Source organism: Kogia breviceps, chromosome 1 (genome assembly GCF_026419965.1).
Source record: "Kogia breviceps isolate mKogBre1 chromosome 1, mKogBre1 haplotype 1, whole genome shotgun sequence".
NCBI classification, from domain to species: Eukaryota; Metazoa; Chordata; class Mammalia; order Artiodactyla; family Physeteridae; genus Kogia; species Kogia breviceps.
Window position 1 is genome coordinate 85952321 of NC_081310.1, and position 18299 is coordinate 85970619.

The following is an 18299-nucleotide window of genomic DNA, read 5'->3' on the forward strand; positions in this document are numbered from 1 at the left end:
GGGCCCGGGCCCGGTGCCAGCCCCCGGATATGACATGGAGCTTATCGTGGCCCTGTTGACTCTGCAGCTGTGATCGCCGCCCGAGGACTTAACTTCACACCCGAACAGCTAAGAATAGAGCCGCCTGGGGGCACCGTACCAAGAGGAGAGGAGGGCGCGGGAGTGAAACTCAGGCCGGGGGTGAAAGGGGAGAGCCACGGGCGTGCGGGCGGAGCCGGGTCATGCTGGCCGATGCAGCCGCCGGGTTTCGTTTCCTCCTTCCTCTTGCGCCACCAGCCATGCAGAAGTGACTCGAGTTCTTCCACCAAGCACTCCTGCGCCCCGATGTCACCTACTTCTCAAGTGAACCCCACTCCTTCAGGCCTTCTTTCCTCCCTCTCCTTTCCCAAGGCCTCTTCCAGACCCCCTCACGCATATTTTGACCGCCCCTCTATCAACAGGTCACAGAAGACAGATCAAAAGTTGGCGGTCAGCGCAGAGGAGGCCCGAGTTTTATTCAGCCATGTTCAGGTTCCCACTCCCATCTCCGAGCTGTCCCGGCCAGTCCTCCTGGGAGCCACTGCCTCAGGCTTGTCCCCAGGGGCTCGGATGGGCTTCGCCAGGGCTAAGATGGGTTAAGGGACTTGGTGGGGCCTGTGAGGGAGACTATGGGCAGCCCACCTGAACGCCCAGATCACCAGCCCAGAACAGAGTTGGGGGCAAGGCAGGGGCTGCAGCAGTGAAGAAACCCAGGGAGGTGGTCGGGCACTGGCTGGATGCTCAGCAGGCAACGTGCCCCTACAGGTTGGCGGAAGTGGCTGCCAGGTTCGCGTAAGAGAGAGTGCTGCCACCGTTGCCTGCAGAAACCTAGGTAGGGGGAGAAGGGATCCAGGGTGAGGGGCAGAAGCTTTCCTGGGAGAAGCTTCCTCCCCAAGGCCCCTGGATGGTACCCCGTGGCTGGGGTGAATGGTCCAGGCGCCTGACTAGCTCTCAAAGGGTTAATTTGGAGAGAGCACCTGCTGGTCACCACCAGCAGCCAGGTGACTGTAAACAGGGCCACTCCTCCTCCTCCTGCTCCCCTCCACTCCCTCCCCTTGGCTCTTATCAGCTCCCCCTGCTTTCCCCTCCTGCCCCTTTTCCCCTCCATTCTCTGCTCCTCCAGCCCAAGGAGCTGTGTGTGTCTGTAAAACTGGAAGAAGGAAGTCCCCAGGGGGGAGGAAAAATGGGGTCAAGAAAAGGAAACTCCTCTCCCCTCCCCCACTTGGAGTGGCTTTCCAGCCCCAGGTGGCCAAGTAATTATTTACTAGGTCCTGGAGAGAAAGGAAGAAAGAGGGAGGGAGGGGTATGTGCTTCTCCAGAGATTCCCAAGAACCTCCCCCTCACCCAGGCTCACCGGGCTTGGTGAGACTTCTTACCCAATTCAGAGACCCCCTCCTCCCCACTAGCCTGTCTCAATCTACCCTCCATTCTTAGGAGACAAGCTGGGGCACAGGTGCTCCTTCCATGAAGGGGTCGCCTGGGCGCAGTGCCCCACTCATTTCGCCTCTGGGCATCCCACTGAACAGCCCTGGCACCAGTTCAGCGGAGCAGTGAATGCTCTTCTGGGAGTGCTGGTAGTGGGGGCACCCCCTACTGAGGTCCCCCTTCTTCCATGGTCTCTTCCCAAGGCCTTTCCCCCAGAACTCCCCTGACCTCCAACCCCAGCCTTGTCAGTCCCTCACTGCCTACTGTCACTCTCACCTCTTCTAAGTTCTTTGGGCTTTCCCAGCACCCTTTCAGAACCCTGCCAGCCAAAGCCTCTGCCTCCCTCCGCCATCCTCACCTCCTCAAAGGGGCTCCGTTTGGTACTGCCAGGGGGCACATAGCGCCCATGGGTGTGGTAGGTGGGGTACTCGCTCATAGGATGGTAGGCATCTTGGATTGGAAAGAGGTCCAGCTGCCCAAAGTTCTTTTGTCTGCACTGACACACAGCCTGGGGAGACAGGAGGCAATGGGGGGCATGGGGGTTCGTTCTAGCAGAGGCACTATGGTCAGGGCTGGGGACTGAGCACTTACCAGGGCAGTGAGATAAATGATGGCCAGGGCAACCAGAACACAGACCAGTACCAGCAGGGCAATGCCCCAGCCAGGCACCCCAGACCCAGGCTGGGCAGAGGAAGGAGATGATACATCACGCACTAAAAGGAAAAGCAGCGGTCAGAGCAGTCTCTCAAAGGTGACCCTCCCCTTATTAGTGCCAAGAGGAAAAGCAGGAATCCAGATGCTGGAGAGAGAGAGGGTCCCGGGCAGTGTGGTGCTGGCTGGCAGCTGGGGAAGTGGTCTCACCACTAACTCCGCTGATGATCAGGTTATATTTGACTGCTGCTGCTTCAAGCTGACCAAGCTGTCTCTCCACATGGTGGGCAGTGGTACCCTCTCGGAAGGCCAAAATTAATTCTACCACCACAGATCCTGGCCTGGTCAGAGAGAAACAGGCAACTCAACCATGGGTCCCAGCTTCTGGGTCAGCACACCACACACCCGCCGCAACCACAAGCGCACCAGCCCCTCCCCACAGTCAAGACAACATCCACCCATCCCACAGAGTCTACACCCAGAACTATACCTGAACTTGATATCTAAGAAGCCCAGAAAATCCTCTTGTTTATAAGTCTGCACAAACTGGGGTGAGAGGGAAAGGACTAAGTTTTGATGCAAGGTCTTCAAAGAGTTCTGAAGGCTGCTTCAGGGGAGCACGGTGGAGGAAAGGCAGCTACTCACCAATACAGAAATGCTTCTCAGCAGCTTCTGGTAGTAGCTGGTGCTGGGATTTTCCAGGGAAGAGTTATACTGGAGGTTCGTAATGCGAAAAGACAGGAAGAACAGGGAGACCCAAATATGCAACTGCTGAGAAGTTGTATGATTGGAGGAGGTGGGAGGTACTATGCTCTGGTTAGTGCTGCTGGCAATTGTCCTGGTAATGTGGCTGGCAGAAATGGTGGGAGTATCAGAACTGGGTACTGAGGATGGAGTGCCCTTGCTGGCTTGGGTCATGGTAACCTTGGAAGAGGTGCTCTTGTGTGCTGGAATGAAAGATGATCTTGAGGCAGGACTGGTGGTCGGAGGTGAGGCGCCACTGGTGGCCCAGGGCGAGGTGCCACCGTGGCCCGGAGGGGCAGCCGGGCCTGAGGCAGGGCTGGTCGTCGGAGGTGAGGCGCCACTGGTGGCCCGGGGCGAGGTGCCACCGTGGCCCGGAGGGGCAGCCGGGCCTGAGGCAGGGCTGGTGGTCGGAGGTGAGGCGCCACTGGTGGCCCGGGGCGAGGTGCCACCGTGGCCCGGAGGGGCGGCCGGGCCTGACGCAGGGCTGGTGGTCGGAGGTGAGGCGCCACTGGTGGCCCGGGGCGAGGTGCCACCGTGGCCCGGAGGGGCAGCCGGGCCTGAGGCAGGGCTGGTGGTCGGAGGTGAGGCGCCACTGGTGGCCCGGGGCGAGGTGCCACCGTGGCCCGGAGGGGCAGCCGGGCCTGAGGCAGGGCTGGTGGTCGGAGGTGAGGCGCCACTGGTGGCCCGGGGCGAGGTGCCACCGTGGCCCGGAGGGGCGGCCGGGCCTGAGGCAGGGCTGGTGGTCGGAGGTGAGGCACCACTGGTGGCCCGGGGCGAGGTGCCACCGTGGCCCGGAGGGGCGGCCGGGCCTGAGGCAGGGCTGGTGGTCGGAGGTGAGGCGCCACTGGTGGCCCGGGGCGAGGTGCCACCGTGGCCCGGAGGGGCGGCCGGGCCTGAGTCAGGGCTGGTGCTCGGAGGTGAGGCGCCACTGGTGGCCCGGGGCGCGGTGCCACCGTGGCCCGGAGGGGCGGCCGGGCCTGAGTCAGGGCTGGTGCTCGGAGGTGAGGCGCCACTGGTGGCCCGGGGCGAGGTGCCACCGTGGCCCGGAGGGGCGGCCGGGCCTGACGCAGGGCTGGTGGTCGGAGGTGAGGCGCCACTGGTGGCCCGGGGCGAGGTGCCACCGTGGCCCGGAGGGGCGGCCGGGCCTGACGCAGGGCTGGTGGTCGGAGGTGAGGCGCCACTGGTGGCCCGGGGCGAGGTGCCACCGTGGCCCGGAGGGGCGGCCGGGCCTGAGGCAGGGCTGGTGGTCGGAGGTGAGGCGCCACTGGTGGCCCGGGGCGAGGTGCCACCGTGGCCCGGAGGGGCGGCCGGGCCTGAGGCAGGGCTGGTGGTCGGAGGTGAGGCGCCACTGGTGGCCCGGGGTGAGGTGCCACCGTGGCCCGGAGGGGCGGCCGGGCCTGAGGCAGGGCTGGTGGTCGGAGGTGAGGCGCCACTGGTGGCCCGGGGCGAGGTGCCACCGTGGCCCGGAGGGGCAGCCGGGCCTGAGGCTGAGCTGGTGCTCGGAGGTGAGGCGCCACTGGGCCTGGCGGGTGTGGTGCCACCGTGAACCGAAGGGGCAGCAGAGGTTGAGGCAGGGCTTTGCATACTCGAAGTCTGTGTAGTTTTGCTTTGGTCTGTACCAGAGACTGTAAGAAAGATTGTTAGTGTAGGGTTGGTGGCAGCTGTCAGAAGTTGAAGTTACAGAGTTGGATTGGGGGACAAATCAGCACACGGAGAAAATACATTCTCTGGCATCTGAAGAAGTAATGCCAGGAATATTTGGGGAGTGGCCCCTAGGTCAGCCCTCCTCCACCCTACCTAATGGCAGCCTCCCTCCTTCTTCCCATATCTGTCTGCTCCTGGCTTGTTGGGTTTCTCCACTCCTAAGTTTACCTCTCCTGACTCCACCCCCACCCCCTCCAGACTTCTTTTCAGGAAGTTCGCCCGCCCCTGGCACCCACTCTCCTGGGGGGCTGTCTCTTCTCAGCCTGTCCTTAGCCTCACTCTTTTATTCTTTATTCTGGCACAGACTGGGCCACCCCTGTCTGCAACTTCTGCCTCTTGGATGCCATCTCCCAGGAAGCAAAACCCACAGAAAAGCTGGGAAGACCCCCTCCCCACCTTGCGCCCCTCACCTGTAAGCACTTGGAATAGCAGCAGCAGGAAGAAGAAAGGGGCCTGGATGTCCAGTGTCATGGTGGTGGCCAAGTGGTGGGGAGGGGGCAGAACAGACTCAAGCAGGCAGTGCGCACGAGGTGGAGCAGGCACAGGCACCCGCTGCTTTATACCGGTCCCCCGCCCGCCCTAGGCTCAGCCAGAGCAGGTGACAGGTGACAAAGCTCCGCCTCCTCCCCCTTTCCCTACCTCCTACCTATTCCTCTTCCTCTTCCTCCCCAACCATTCCTGGCCCCTCAAATAGGGTACGTGGGCTCCAATCGCTCAACCCTCTGACAACCTGTTTGTTTTCCAACGGGCCGCCCCCTTTTCACCAACCACTCTCTGGCTCCAGAAGGCAGTGGAGGGAGTCTGGAACCTGACCTGGGTCCCCATGGTCCTATTTTAGCCATAGGACAACAGACAAGGTGAGAAAAGTAACAGAGAAAGTGGGCTAGGCCAAAGTCCTGCATGGCAAGGCCTTAGGTCCCCCGCACCATTGCCCCATTCTCCCTGGGTCCCTTGGAGTCCCACTCTGGGGGCTGAGAAGGGGGGAGAAGGCTCGATAATGAGTAAACTAGGTACTAGTTTTGGATCCCCTCCCCCCACTACTTCCCGGAACAGCCCCACTCTTTTAACCGCTCCCTGTCCTGTTCCACACACGGTTCTACCCTGAAACCCACAGTCCCGGCCCCTGCCGGCCTTTTCAGCAGCCTGAGTTCCTTCTTTGACTTTCTCCCGAGAAGGGAGCGGGGGAAGAAATTTCCACTTAAAGAAATATGAAATCTGGGTTCGGCCGAACCCTAGGGTCTTTGCTTCCCCAGTCCTCCGCCTTGTAGCGGCGGCTTGCTGGCCGGGCTCTCCTGCCCTCTAGCGGTCACCGGGAGCCTCACCGGGCCTGCCCGTGCGGGCTGAGGGGCTGCCTCGTCCGGGGAGAGGAGGTTGGGTGGCGCTGCCTAAGTGGGGGCAGAGAGAGGCTGTGGAGGGCAGGCCCGGGCCGGAAGAAGCAGTGGCTTGGACAGAGAAGGGAAGGAACACACTGTACCACCGACGGAGGGTCTGGGAGCTTTAGGAGGGGACTCAGGCGCGTGGGGGCGGTGTCTGGAGGAAATGGCGCTAAGTGGGTGCGGTCCTGAGTTAACGCGGAAGGGGCACAGAGGTATTTGGCGAGGGCAGCGGAATGTGGGAGGAAGAATGGGACAGATTAGTTACGTATTTATGAGGCAGAGAATAGGTGGGGTGGCAGCGTGGTATTTAGGGGCACGGAACTATCCTTTGCGGAGCAAAGTGGTATTTGGGGCCGGTGGGCACAAGGTGATGGGGGTGGTGTAAAACCGTTTGTGAGCGCCCATGATTTGGGAAGACCAAGTGATATTCTGAAGGGCAGAAACGTGGGACCAAGGAGTATTTGGGGCCACAACGGCGCACGTGGAGTTTATCGAGTCCCCTCCGGAGGTCCTGGGTTGCGGTCTAGACCGACAGAAGCAATTACGTGCGCATTAGGAGACAATTCTTAGCCCCAAAAAATACAGATTGAGAAATGAATTTTAGGAACACTTCGGTGCGGCGGGGTTGCAGGGAAGCCGGGGAAGAGAAGGACCACAGCTCCTAGACGCGCGCGCCTCCGCCGGCTTGGCGCGGCATTGTGCGGCAGCCGGACCCGGGGCGGGCTCGGGGCCGGAGGGCGTTTACGTCATCGCGCCAGGGCGCGGGCCGGAGGCGGGGAAGCACCCTCACCCGCTGGCTAGAGAAAGGGCGAGTATCTAGGTGGGCGGCCCCAAAACTTCAACCCCTGGCGTTGCCAGGCAATAGCCATTCAGTTCGGTTGCTGGGACACGCGTCACCATGGCGACGGCTCCGCGCCGCGCAGTCTGAGTATTTAAAGAGCAAGCGCGCGCAACGCCCCGGCGTCTGAAAGCGGCCTTCCGGGATATCGCGGTCTACCCTTCTCCCCTTCTCCCTCCCCCTTACCACCCCCTTCACCCTCTTCCGGGCGCCAAGTCTCTCTGGCCTCCAAGGTGAACCTAACTCCCCAGCGCGTCCCGGGTTCTCGGGCTGGTCCGGCTTCAGGCGGTGGAGAGCGGGATTCCGGGCCCCGGGCGGGCGGGAGGGACGGGACGCGGTGCAGTGTTGTTCTTTCCCCCGCCAATATTGCACTCGTCCCGGCCTCCGGCCCCCTCGGCCCCCCGGCCTCCCCCTCACCCCGAGCGGGGCAGCCCCCAGCCCTCCTGGCTCTCGACCCCGGCTGCTCTTAGACTGGAGTGTCGCCGCTGCCACCGTGAGTAAGTGGGGCTGGGAGGACTTTAGCCATCCTCCGACCACCACCCCATCCTTCACCTAACCTTTGCCTAACCCCCGTCCAGCACCTTCCTCACCGTGCCCCAAACTCAGCCAAACTTCCTCTAGATCTCTAACTTCCATTCTACTAGTCCTCTCCCCGCCTCAGGTTTTTTCTTGCTCCCCACACTATCCCGGCAAAATCCCTAAAATAAGTAATTGCACTGGCTTAGAAAACAATTGGAACTTTATGGCAACGTGCTGTTGTCTTTCCTGGCGTTAATGCCTGAGAAATACCCCCTCGAAAACTTCTCATGTCCTGAACAGTGGGGTCACCACACCTCTGGAGCTGAACTGATGGGTGCCAGAGGAGGTTCTGTGTTTGGCTGAGGGGCTGTAAATTAAACCCCAGGGTCTCCAGGATGGACCCCAAGGCCTGAGGGTCTAAAATCAGGATTCTGAAGCCGGTGGCCACCTCTTCACAGTCTTTCCTGGAGCAGCTGCCTCCGGAATGGCTCAAAGTCCTCCGGCACTGTGTCTGAGAAAGGAGATATGATTAAGGTCTTGAAGAAGTGACTCCCATGAGGGCAGGAGAGGTCAGGCTGATCTCCGTCTGGAGCCTCACCATTGCATCGATACTGGAGATTGGACCAAATGATGTTTTCTTGGGAGAAGCAGAATACACCAAGACGCCCCCCTCGCATGGATGTGTCAATGATCACCCCAGAATCGGCCACTAGCTGGGAACCCTCATAAAGCTTCACCCTGTCCAGGATAGGGGTGTCCATTGGTGCTCGGGTGCCAGTGGGCACTGTGCCACCATGACCTGGCCCTGTTCATCCCCAACCCCCCTTGGGCTCACCAGGCCTGAGAGAGAAGGGAGGTGGGGAAAAGGGAGGAAGGAAAGGGGAGGGAAGGGGGGTGCTTTTCTCAGGCCTGGGGCCCCTGGCTCTTTGTCCAGCCCCCTTTGCATCTCAAAGCACCAGCCGCATTCCAAGCGAGGATTGGGTTGCCATGACGATGAGTACAATGGGCTGGGGGGTGAAGTCACCCGCTTCCCAGGCTCTAGTCCACCCCCCCATCCCCTGTCCTGGCGCCCCGCAGCCCCAGGCACCTTAAAGGGGAACCAACCCACGTCCCTGCACTCTGGGCTCTTGGCCATTGCCCCTCCCTTCCCTGTCATCCCCACCAAATAGGAAATGCAAAGTTGTGGACAGAGTGCTGAACTGAGAAGCCTCAGCCTCGCTACTAAGAGGTGTGGAGTCTGGGTTTCCATTAGCTCTTCTGTAAATGATGATCCCTTCCAGGTCAGACACTTTGATGAGGCAGGTTCTGGGCTGTACCAGTGATGGGGCTGGATGTGATGTGCCTCTCCACAGACTGGCCTGGGGTTTGGAGGCTCCAAGATGCACCCTCATTTTACAGAGGGGAAAATGGGGCACAGAAAAAGAAGGACTTGCCCAACATTGCTTATAGGTCCTCAGCAGCACCAGCACCAGAGCCCAAGCTGCCTGGTGTTAGGAAGAAAGCAGGGCCAGGACAGCTGAGTCTGTGGTGGGAGGGGAAGTAGAGAGAAGTGGTCCCAGTCCGGGCCCAGTGGCACCAAGGCACTAAGTAGAGGGGAGGTCACTGGGGAGTCCCAGCTAGAGGTGAAGGAAAGGCTGGGCCTGGGGTCCCTTGGGAGGGCTCAGCCCCTCCCCTCACCGAATGTAGCCAACTTGAGGCCGGTGCAGCAGCTGCCAGCGGTAGGAAGTCTTGTCACGCCAGCCCACATTTCGTGGGTCAGTCCACAGCAGCCGTACCTGATCAGGGGTGTGACCTGTATGCCACAGGGCATTCCTGAGGTGCTCGCCTGGGCCAGACACTGATGTCACTGCCTAGGGGGCATCGGCAAACACAGTGGGTCAACCACAGGACCCGACCGAGGGAAGACAGCAGGTTGGTAAGTGCAGGTGGAAAAGGGAGTCAGGAGAATATTCGGGAGCCAACCTCCAGGCCAGATGTCTGGGTAAGAGGGTTCCCCCTACTCAGGCAGTGGGGGAGGCCCCAGGGTTGGTGGGGGAGCCTTTGGGAAAGGGCCCTGGATCGGGGAATCTGGGCAGCTGCGGGACCTTGAGCTGTAGCCCGGGCTGCGCAACAGCCCGGAAAGGTGTGGCCTGCCAGTAGGTCTGCTCCGTTTGCTTCCACATGACCACGTAGAAGCGGCCGCTGTCCTGATAGCTGAAGAGAAAGCCTGCGTAGTCATCATCAGTCACTGTGTTCACATGGAAGGTGCCTTCAAAGTCCACACCATTGAAGGCTGTATATCCTGGAGGCAGGTGGGTGGGTGGGGTCAGAGTCAGGGGCAGCAGAGCTACTGATGCCCATGGTGGGGTGGGGATGGGAAGGGATGCCTGCTAAATGCGTGGCTCCATCCTCTGCCTGTAGGACCCCTCCATTTGGAAATCATTGAAATTGTTGAATTGGGTGTCCCTTACATACCAACTGCCAGGCCGGGGTCACTGTTCATGGTCTGAACGATTTCCATGCCCTGGTGGTATGCAGTAAAGACAAAAGCCCTGGTCCAGGTGTGCTGCCCTCCTTAGGCCCTGCTTGCTAGTCTGGCCTGACAGTACCCACCCAGCCCACTGCCCTAGTACCTGGTTGAGCACGACCCAGTTTGGGTCAATCTGAGCATCACCCTCAGGATCCAGGACGACGGTCTGATAGGCCCGAAAATCCGTGAGGGTTACCTCTGCACTTTCAGGGCACACATCCAGGGGGTCAACCACTGCATCATTGTCAAAATCATCCTCACACACATCACCAACGCCATTGCCTGGGCAGGGTGAAGCCAGGCGCTCAGGAAGGCCCTGGCCACTGCCAGTAGCCAACACTACCGCCTCTCTCCACCACCCTGCCTCCCCTCACTCCCCAGCAAGGCCTGCCACTTCTCCCAGAGCAAAGCCCATGCCAGTGCAATCCTCTGGGAACTCCAGCCTTACCATCTGAGTCCTTCTGATTGGGATTAGGTATCAGGCGACAGTTGTCAGGACCAGGAGGCACGTAATCTGGGACACCGTCATTGTCATCGTCCCCGTCACACTCATCTCCAAGCCCGTCATTGTCTGAGTCCAGCTGGGAGCTGTTGGGCAGCTGTGGGCAATTGTCCTTAGTGTCCTGATGTCCATCGCCATCACTGTCCAGAAAAAGAGGCACCTAATAAAGGCTTTTAAAGGTACCACATCCTTCCCCACTCTTCTGCTTAGGAGTCTCTCTGGGCTTTACCCTCCATTCAGCCAGACCCTTTCCAGTCAGCCAGATGAGGTGAAGGTCCAGCAGTAAGAATGGAAGGTAGACTATGGGAATGACCTGCTACTCGATAGTAGTAGAGAGTTAAAGTTAGACCCTAGAGGGAATTGCGAACATACTAGAGGAAAGTAAAGTATCCCCTAACCTTCCATCTCTTGGCCAAAAGCCTACCTGTCTTCATTGGTGTCACAGACATCCCCCACCAGGTCGCTGTCTGCATCTGTCTGAGAGAGAGGGACCCGTTCTCACCATCTCCTCTTGATAACTCTAAAGAGGGTGACTGACCACTTCCCATCCAAAGGGCTGGGCTTCATCCACCAGTCACCGCCCCCCCCATTCCCTGTCCTCTCCATTCCCCTGTACCTGGGTGGGATTGCTCATTTCAGGGCAGCTGTCACAAGCATCTCCCACCCCGTCCTCATCCCTGTCTGTCTGCAGGGGGTTGGGGACTTTAGGGCAATTGTCCAATCCATTGGGGATGCCTAGAAGATATACAGGTAACACAAGGTTATCACTAGAACGTATCACTCTGTCTTCTAGGTTGGTGAAAGCCCTGAGCTCTATCTCCCATCCAGAGGACAGCTGGCCAGGAAATCTGCCTGTAGCTTGTTTTATCCTCTTGCCCACTCCCTGCCTAACCCCACACCCTCCCTCACGTTCCCACTGACATCTGCCACAGGTAATCTCTCACCCAAGCTGACTTCCCCCAAGCATTGCCCTTCCCGAATTCTCAGCCTCCCGGCTTCATTCCCACCATATCCAAATTCTTAGAGGTTTCCCAGCCACCCCCTCAGCCCCAGGCCTGCACCATCCCCATCCACGTCGTTGTCACAGGCATCCCCTTCCCCATTGCCATCTGTGTCTTTCTGGTCATTGTTGGGAACGTTGGGGCAGTTGTCACAGGCATCACCAAATGAATCTGTATCTGAGTTTTGCTGGTCCTTGTTGGGAAACAGCCGGCAGTTGTCCTGGGGTGGGAGGGAAAGAGTCAGGCCTCCCTTGAACCACTGGCCACCTCGCACCTTCCTCATCCCTGTACCCTTGTCTACAGTCACCAATCCTGTGATGACCCACCTGCTTGGCTCCGTTCCACCCACCCAGCTTCCCTGTAGTCCACCTCATCGTGGGCACCAGGCTTATGGCTCCCTAACATGGAGTATTAGGGCCCCTCCTCAGGAGCTGCCAGTGGCCAATGGAGGACAGGGTTATGGGACAAGGCAACAGCGTCACAGAGAAGCCGGAAAGGTCAGGACATCTGGGAGCCACCTCAACATTCTTGATCCCGTCCCCGTCAGCATCATCATCACACTGGTCCCCCACACCGTCGTTATCAGCATCTTCCTGCCCAGAGTTGGGTGTCAGAAGGCAGTTGTCCTAAAGGTCAGGGGGAGGAAATGGATGGATGAGTTCTGTCCTAGGCCTGGGGTGCCCTATCCTGCTCACTCGCCCGCCTGCCCCCTGCACCTGCTTGCAGTGTTTGTTGTTGTCCATGCAGGGCAGCGCCTGGTCCGGGTAGCCATCGATGTCCGTGTCGGGCCCACACACATTCCCGTTCCCGGCCCAGCCCACGTTACACTGGGGCAACACAAAGGGTGGGAGTTAGTGGTCTGGGCTGGCTGCCCATACCCCACCCTCTTCAGGCTCTATTTTCACCAACCAGTTTCTGGGCCTGGGCCCACCTCCCTTTCCCATGCAAGCCCCCATACCAGTCCCTAAACATGGTCACACACACACCCTTTTTCTTCCAAGCCCCAGGCCTAGCTCACCGAGCAGGACACTGCACCATTGCGTTCAAAGAGACAGTGCGCGTGGACGTGGCAGGGGCTGTGGGTCGGGCTGTGGCAGGTCCGGGCTGGGAAGCAACCCTGGCTCTGGTTGCCCAAGAAGCCCAAGCGACAGGGACCACACTTGAAAGAACCCTAAGAGTAGGGAGGCAGTGTCTCAGGAAGGAGGGACCATCCCTGAGGGGTGTAGGAGGGACCCTCACAGCTAATAAGCCAGGTCCATTACTTATCTCCTTTAGGTTCTCCTGACAACCTTTCAAGAAGGGTAATAGCCCCATTTCTCAAGCAAGGATGCTGAAGCTCAGAAAAGGTAAATAACTTGCTAAAGGCCGTGGCTAGTAAGAGGCAGAATCAGAATTCCAAACCGGGTCCGTGTTGAACGCCTACCACATGTAATGTCCTAGGGAAGGAGGAAATCTGAAGAGGGGGTTGCACATTCCCACCACCCAGACACTCAGGTGTTCAGCTCACCACAGTATTGGTGCAGATGGAGTTTGGGTCGCAGCCACCATTGTTACCATCATTGCATTCATCAATATCGTTGCAGACCTGAAGGGGCAGACTTTGGGTAGAACCAGACCTACGGTGGGTCTCCTCAGATACAGGAGAGAGCACTGGTGTGGCCTTATCTTTGAACACGGACATGAAGCCCAGACCCAAACCAATGCAAAGCTGGCAGATGAGCCAGGAGCCTCATCCCACTTATCACAAGGGCTCCACATCCAACCCAGAAGCCCCCCACCCCTGCAAAGCCAAGATCTTTTATCCATTGACTACCCAACCTGACCTGTTTGCTAGCCCGGGCATAGTCGATGCCCACACCAGACACCCTTGTGCCTTTGTAGCCTCGGGGACAGGCTTCACAGTGGAAGCCAGGCATGGTGTTGACGCAGCTGGAGCCCGGGAAACAAGGGTCCGCGTGAGCACACTGGGGACCAGATGAGAAGAGGTCAGGCCCCTGCCTGTGATCCCAGGACCACTGCTCCTGGTCTCCCTGTTTGCAGGCCCCCCCTCCCCAACCTCATTTATGCTCTGATCCCACCCTCAGCCTCCTGTGGGTTCCCTCCTAGCCAGCCCTCTCAAAATGCCCCTGCCACTCTCCCAGCTCCTTCCCTGCGTGGCCCTGCAGTCTTCGTCCCAGACCTGTCTCCCTCCCTTCTTGTATGTCTTTTCTGGTCTCCAGCCTCTCCTAAACCCAGGGTTCCTCTGCTTCTGACCAACATTCGCCCCACCTTCTTGGGCCTCTCCTAACTCCCTCACCCCATCTTTCTGTGCCCTTCCAGAAAGGGTCCTCACCCACCTCATTGATGTCTGTGCAGTGGGTGCCGTTGCCCTGTAGGCCAGGGGGGCAGGGCCCACAGCGGTAGCCGGGGTACTCGTACACTTCCATGCAGTCCACGCCTCGGAAGCAGGGGTTGGGGCTGCAGTGGGAACGCTGTTCGTGGAAGCCTGGGCGGGGGTGGGCACAGTCAGAGTCACCTAGAAGTCACCATTTAATTCACGAGAAGTGGAGGCCAAAACCCTGGGGTGGGGAGCACACTGATGCCACCTGGAGCCCTCCCTTACTCTCCTACTCACCGCACACCTGACACTCCATGATGGTGTTTCGGATCAGGGACATTTCTTTCACCTGGCAGACAGAAGGATGGGGCAGAGTCAGCTCTTGGCATCTGCCACCCCACCCCAGAATCAGCACCACCCTTCACCGGCCCACTAAACCTGGTCTCGGATGTCATCCCGCAGCTCTACCAGGATCTGGTTGAAGAGGGTGAGTTGGGTGACCAGCGCCTTGGTCTGCTCCCCTGTCAGGGTCCAGGGTGCAGAGAGGCTGAGAACTGGGGCACCAGCACCGGGCCCTCTCTGGGTAATAAGCCAGGTGCTGCCACTGTCGCCCACCCATCTTTAAACCCCACCCCGTTCCTGGCTGAAAAGGACTTCGTTTCAGGCAGCTGCTCCTCCTCCCCATCCTCATATGCCCCTTCACCTCAGCGTGGGCTCCTCACCTAGGATGGAGTGGAGTGCGTTGGTCACTAAAGAGGACAAGAAAACACAGAGGGTGGAGATGTGAGGAGGGGCCTGGCTGGTAAGGAGGAGGAAGGAGGGAACAGGAACAAAGGGCTGGAGTTTTGGAATAAAGATGTGGTGTCGAATGGTAGGAGGGCAGTGGTGATGCGTAAGCAGCACCTGCTCCTTCCACTGGATGAGGGTCCCTCTAAGGGAGCTGCCTCACAGGTAGTCGAAACCCAAATCCTCCTGTTCCTAGGCATGGTAGTGGCAGAAGGGATCCAAGTGAGAGGTAACCCCAAAGCAGGGCCAGGGCCCCAGTACATTCCACTTCCACAAGAGCTCTCTGAAATATCTGGGAGAAGTGGACATTTTATTTAGGTAAGAGCCTCTGAGCATCCCTGTTAGAGAGACCAGGCAGATGGGCAATGCTTAGAGAAATGGCTGGCAGGTGACAAATGCCTGTGGGAGCTAAAAAAGACTCAAGACCCTTAGCTCAGTCAACCAAGAAAGACTAAGGAGCTAACTTCCTCACCCCCACTCAGAGTCCTTCAGAGTTATATTCTTTTTTTGGATCATTTTATTTTTCTGGCCACCCCAGTAGGTGGGATGACCTTAAAGGAGATTTTTTTGACCCACACCTCCTGCTGGGACGTGTGGTATTATTTGGAGATCACAGAGTCAGAGATGAAGGAGATTTGGGGTCACAGAGTCAGAAGCCCCAGGAATAGGTGAGCCAAAAGAACTGCTGTTAAGGGGGAGGGAGGTCAAGAGGATGGGAGGGACCAAAGATCACAGGACCCGGGGTCCGGGATGTCAGCTAACAGAAGTCTGTGTTACCTGCACTGTGGATAGACTCATCCCCCTGGAACGGACACTCACTCAGGGCTCCGACCCGGGCCATGGACCCGCCCAGAATCATTTTCATAGATTCCACGAAGCCCTGGGGGGACAGAGACAGAGTAGGGTGGGAGGACCTACCAAGTCTTCCTCCCACCGGTGCAAACTGTTTCACAGACACTCAGGGGGTCCTCCTTTCCTGCTCACCTGCATCCTCAAATAAGCCTTCTGTCCCGTCCTAATCTCCAGCCCACTGACTTCTGCTGGAGGAATGGGGGCCAGGGCCGGAAGGCCAGCATGCTGGTCGCCCAGTTTGCAGTCCACATAGAGCTGCAGGGCAGGGCTGGGTCTAGACGGACCTCGGAGTCGCAGGAGAGCCGTGTGTGTGCGCCCGTCAGCCAGGCCCGCTTGCTGTAGGTTCACTGCATGGACTCTGCCATCCTCCCGCTGGTACCGCACCAGCACTGCCCAGAAGGGGAGGTCAGTACGTGCACTGTCCCCCATCCCGTCTCCCAGCTGAGAGATGGGATGGATCAATTCTTCTGAATACCACATCTCTAGGGCTATCATTTCTTATCCAGCTATGTATCTCTCAACACCTCATACATAATAGGTACATGAAAAATGTTTTCCAAATTGATTCAAAGACTAGGACTTTCTTAGTCTTCAGTGTCATCAGATCACTTTCTACCCTGCTAGGGTGGTAGCTGGTTCTGTACCCACTGAACCGTCCCAGTGATCTGCGACAGTTCAGATCCCTGGGACACAGTGATACCACTTCTGGGGCACAGAAGACATGCGTCCCCTCCCCCCAGGCATTCCCACATACAACTCCCATTCCTAAAGATGCCTCACCCTATTGTTTGGGTGCCTGGCCTCCTGAGGCACCTCCTAAGCGCCAGGTGCCCCTGGTGCCTGGACACAGCCTCATGGGTCCATGGTCCCCACTGGAGCCCAAGGAGAATTAAGAGGGATCTGAGAGTGGGGATGAGGAAGAGTGCTCAAAGGGGTCACCACAGCAGGAAAGGAGATGCCCACCAGTCACCTTTGTTGATCTTGCCCACAACAGAGGCCTCCAGCCATCGTGTGTTGTCTTGGCGAGAGTAGAGGCCGAAGAGGACACCACCCTGCTTGGGGGGCAGGCGGAAGGTGGACAAGAGATAGATGTCTCCAGCAGTGAGCAGGGCTGTCCGTATCTTCTCCACCACAGCTACCATCTGCCGGGACTCGCCCACAGTCAGCAGGTCAATCACTGGTCACGCAGGGATGATCAAGGTCAGACCCCTGTCAAATGCTAAGGCCTGCTCTCTCCTCTGAGCCTTCGGGGGTGGGGCATCCTTCATCACCACCCGATAGTGTTAGTCACCTCCTCGAAATTCAGCCCTTGTCGCCATCAGAGGACAAGGCATTGTGCCTTCCTTACTGCCACTCTGGGAACCAGCAGGCCTGAGGCTCACTTGGAAATACAGAAACAGCACCCCGCAAACTTGAGATGCTCCCACCAGGTGGCGCAAAGGAGTCACTGTGCCGATCCCAGGCAGGAGTAGCACCTGGTGCCCACAGCACAGAAATAGGAAGGCAGTTTCTCTTTACACGGCTGGGTTTCGCTCATTCCACACCCTAGTGCCCCTCCTCCCATCCTGGGAGTTCAGCACGCTCGCTCTGGATGAGAACAGCTGCTCACTGAAGGCTCCGACCTTCCTACTGTCTGGCTCTCTCCTACAGGAACGTAAGACTCAGCTCCTCGGCCTCCTGCGTCCTGGCCAATCTGTGGTTTCCCTTCCAGCCAGCAAAGAATCTGTGCCTGTGTCATCTGCTCCAGCTACCTCTCCCACAGCCACAGACCCATCCTACCACCAGACCTCCAGGAGGGCCCAGACCTCTTGGTCCCCAACCCCCCATCCCGTTCTTAGGCAGCCAGGAGCCCAGGGGTGAAAGCAGCCACCTTTGAGCTGCTCTCCCAAACCCTAGGGTGCCTGGGGTTGCTTAGACACCAACCCAGCCAGGCAGCCCTAGCTAGCATCCAGCTCCTGAGTCCTCTGCCCTGGCCTCATGCTGACCCGGCCAGCTCCCACTCATCCACCACCTTCTGGTGTCAACTCCTCCCCAGAGGGCCATAATTTCATCAACTCTTCTCTCTGATTTAGTGTCAGGACTCTCCCCTCTCCTTTTGCCCACATGCTCCCTGCTATTAGGCTGGGGGCAAATGGGGAGGAGGCAGAGAGGGGGCTAAGAAGATTGGTACAGGCTTACCCTGCAGGTCCTGACTGGCAGATGTGAAAGTGCAAAGGAGGAGAAGAGCCAGGGCCCCCCGAAGTTCCTGCGTCTCCATGCCGCTCAGCCGGCTCACTACCCCTGGCAGGCAGGCGGCTGGGAGGGGAAAAGGCTAGGCGGAGAGCAGGAGCGGGGGGGCGGAGGGACTGGAAGAGGGAGTTGAAGGGGGGGCCAGCAGGCGGTAAGGGGGGGGCTGAAACAAAGAGCTGCCAATCACCCTGGAGGCATACCCAGCTCCGGGAACCAGGGGCACTGGGGAAGAGTCCCAGAGGCCTCCTTGCCTCCTGCCTCTCCCTAATGGTGCTCTCCCCCAGGTGCCTCCCTCTCTCCGGGCATCTCGCTGTTGGGGGCTGCTACCGAATGCTACTGTTTTCTGGAAGCCACAGTTGGGGAAGGCAGACACCCTTGGCGGGGCAGTGCCAGACAGTGGGCATTATTCCACAGCTGGCATGAGAGAATTCCAAGGGAGTGGCCGAAACTAGCTCGCTGTAGTGCCCAGGGGATGGCCGCATGGCATGAAGTTTGCTGCTCGGCTAGAGCAAGTGCTCTTTATTAGGGTGAGGGGGGGGCCCATGACTTGTGCTTGCGCCTCCGTTTTTCCCTCGTTCCTAGGAAAACTTCGAGTCTAGAAGCGTCCGCTGGGAACTGGAGGGAGAGTCTAAAACAGTGGTCATTGAGGTTGAAGAAATCAGGAAAGAGGAAAGGGACACCAAAGACAGGAGTAGACCAAAGGACAGGCCAGGGGCCGGGGGCCAGACTGGGAACACTGGGGGTACCGGCGGACGAGTCGTGACCCGGATGAAGCAGAGGGGCGCCTCTGTTCCCGTTACCAAGGCAACAGCCCGCGAGCCCCACCTC

General features: G+C 58.8%; 2 protein-coding genes across 2 annotated transcripts; both read right to left on the bottom strand.

The window, feature by feature from the left end:
* Positions 1-457: 457 nt before the first annotated feature.
* MUC1 (mucin 1, cell surface associated) lies at positions 458-5114 on the bottom strand. Its single transcript, XM_067032999.1, has 7 exons — positions 4953-5114; positions 2740-4463; positions 2585-2640; positions 2305-2435; positions 2035-2156; positions 1802-1951; positions 458-846 (listed from the first exon to the last, which is right to left on the bottom strand). Exons 1-7 carry the CDS (start codon positions 5011-5013, stop codon positions 778-780), a joined length of 2313 nt encoding a protein of 770 aa, XP_066889100.1. The 5' UTR covers positions 5014-5114; the 3' UTR covers positions 458-777.
* Positions 5115-7477: 2363 nt separating this feature from the next.
* On the bottom strand, positions 7478-18099 carry THBS3 (thrombospondin 3). Its single transcript, XM_059047749.2, has 23 exons — positions 17421-18099; positions 16213-16419; positions 15375-15631; positions 15168-15270; positions 14327-14353; positions 14043-14125; positions 13902-13953; positions 13624-13772; positions 13111-13251; positions 12795-12872; positions 12306-12458; positions 12004-12114; positions 11806-11913; positions 11348-11507; positions 10903-11021; positions 10711-10763; positions 10233-10426; positions 9888-10066; positions 9730-9778; positions 9360-9556; positions 8953-9125; positions 7874-8013; positions 7478-7786 (listed from the first exon to the last, which is right to left on the bottom strand). The coding sequence occupies exons 1-23, from the start codon at positions 17497-17499 to the stop codon at positions 7728-7730; spliced, it is 2871 nt and encodes a 956-aa protein (XP_058903732.1). The 5' UTR covers positions 17500-18099; the 3' UTR covers positions 7478-7727.
* Between the last annotated feature and the right edge of the window lie 200 nt (positions 18100-18299).

Coding starts and splice junctions, on each gene's coding strand:
- MUC1 (XM_067032999.1), bottom strand. CDS start 5,013: ATGACACTGGACATCCAGGCCCCTTTCTTCTTCCTGCTGCTGCTATTC. Junction 1,952..2,034: donor TCATTTATCTCACTGCCCTG/GTAAGTGCTCAG, acceptor CTGTCTCCCCAG/GCTGTGTGTCAGTGCAGACA. Junction 847..1,801: donor AACGGAGCCCCTTTGAGGAG/GTGAGGATGGCG, acceptor CCCCCTACCTAG/GTTTCTGCAGGCAACGGTGG.
- THBS3 (XM_059047749.2), bottom strand. CDS start 17,499: ATGGAGACGCAGGAACTTCGGGGGGCCCTGGCTCTTCTCCTCCTTTGC. Junction 9,557..9,729: donor TGACCCCGGCCTGGCAGTTG/GTATGTAAGGGA, acceptor ACCTGCCTCCAG/GATATACAGCCTTCAATGGT. Junction 7,787..7,873: donor TCTCCAGTATCGATGCAATG/GTGAGGCTCCAG, acceptor CTCCTTTCTCAG/ACACAGTGCCGGAGGACTTT.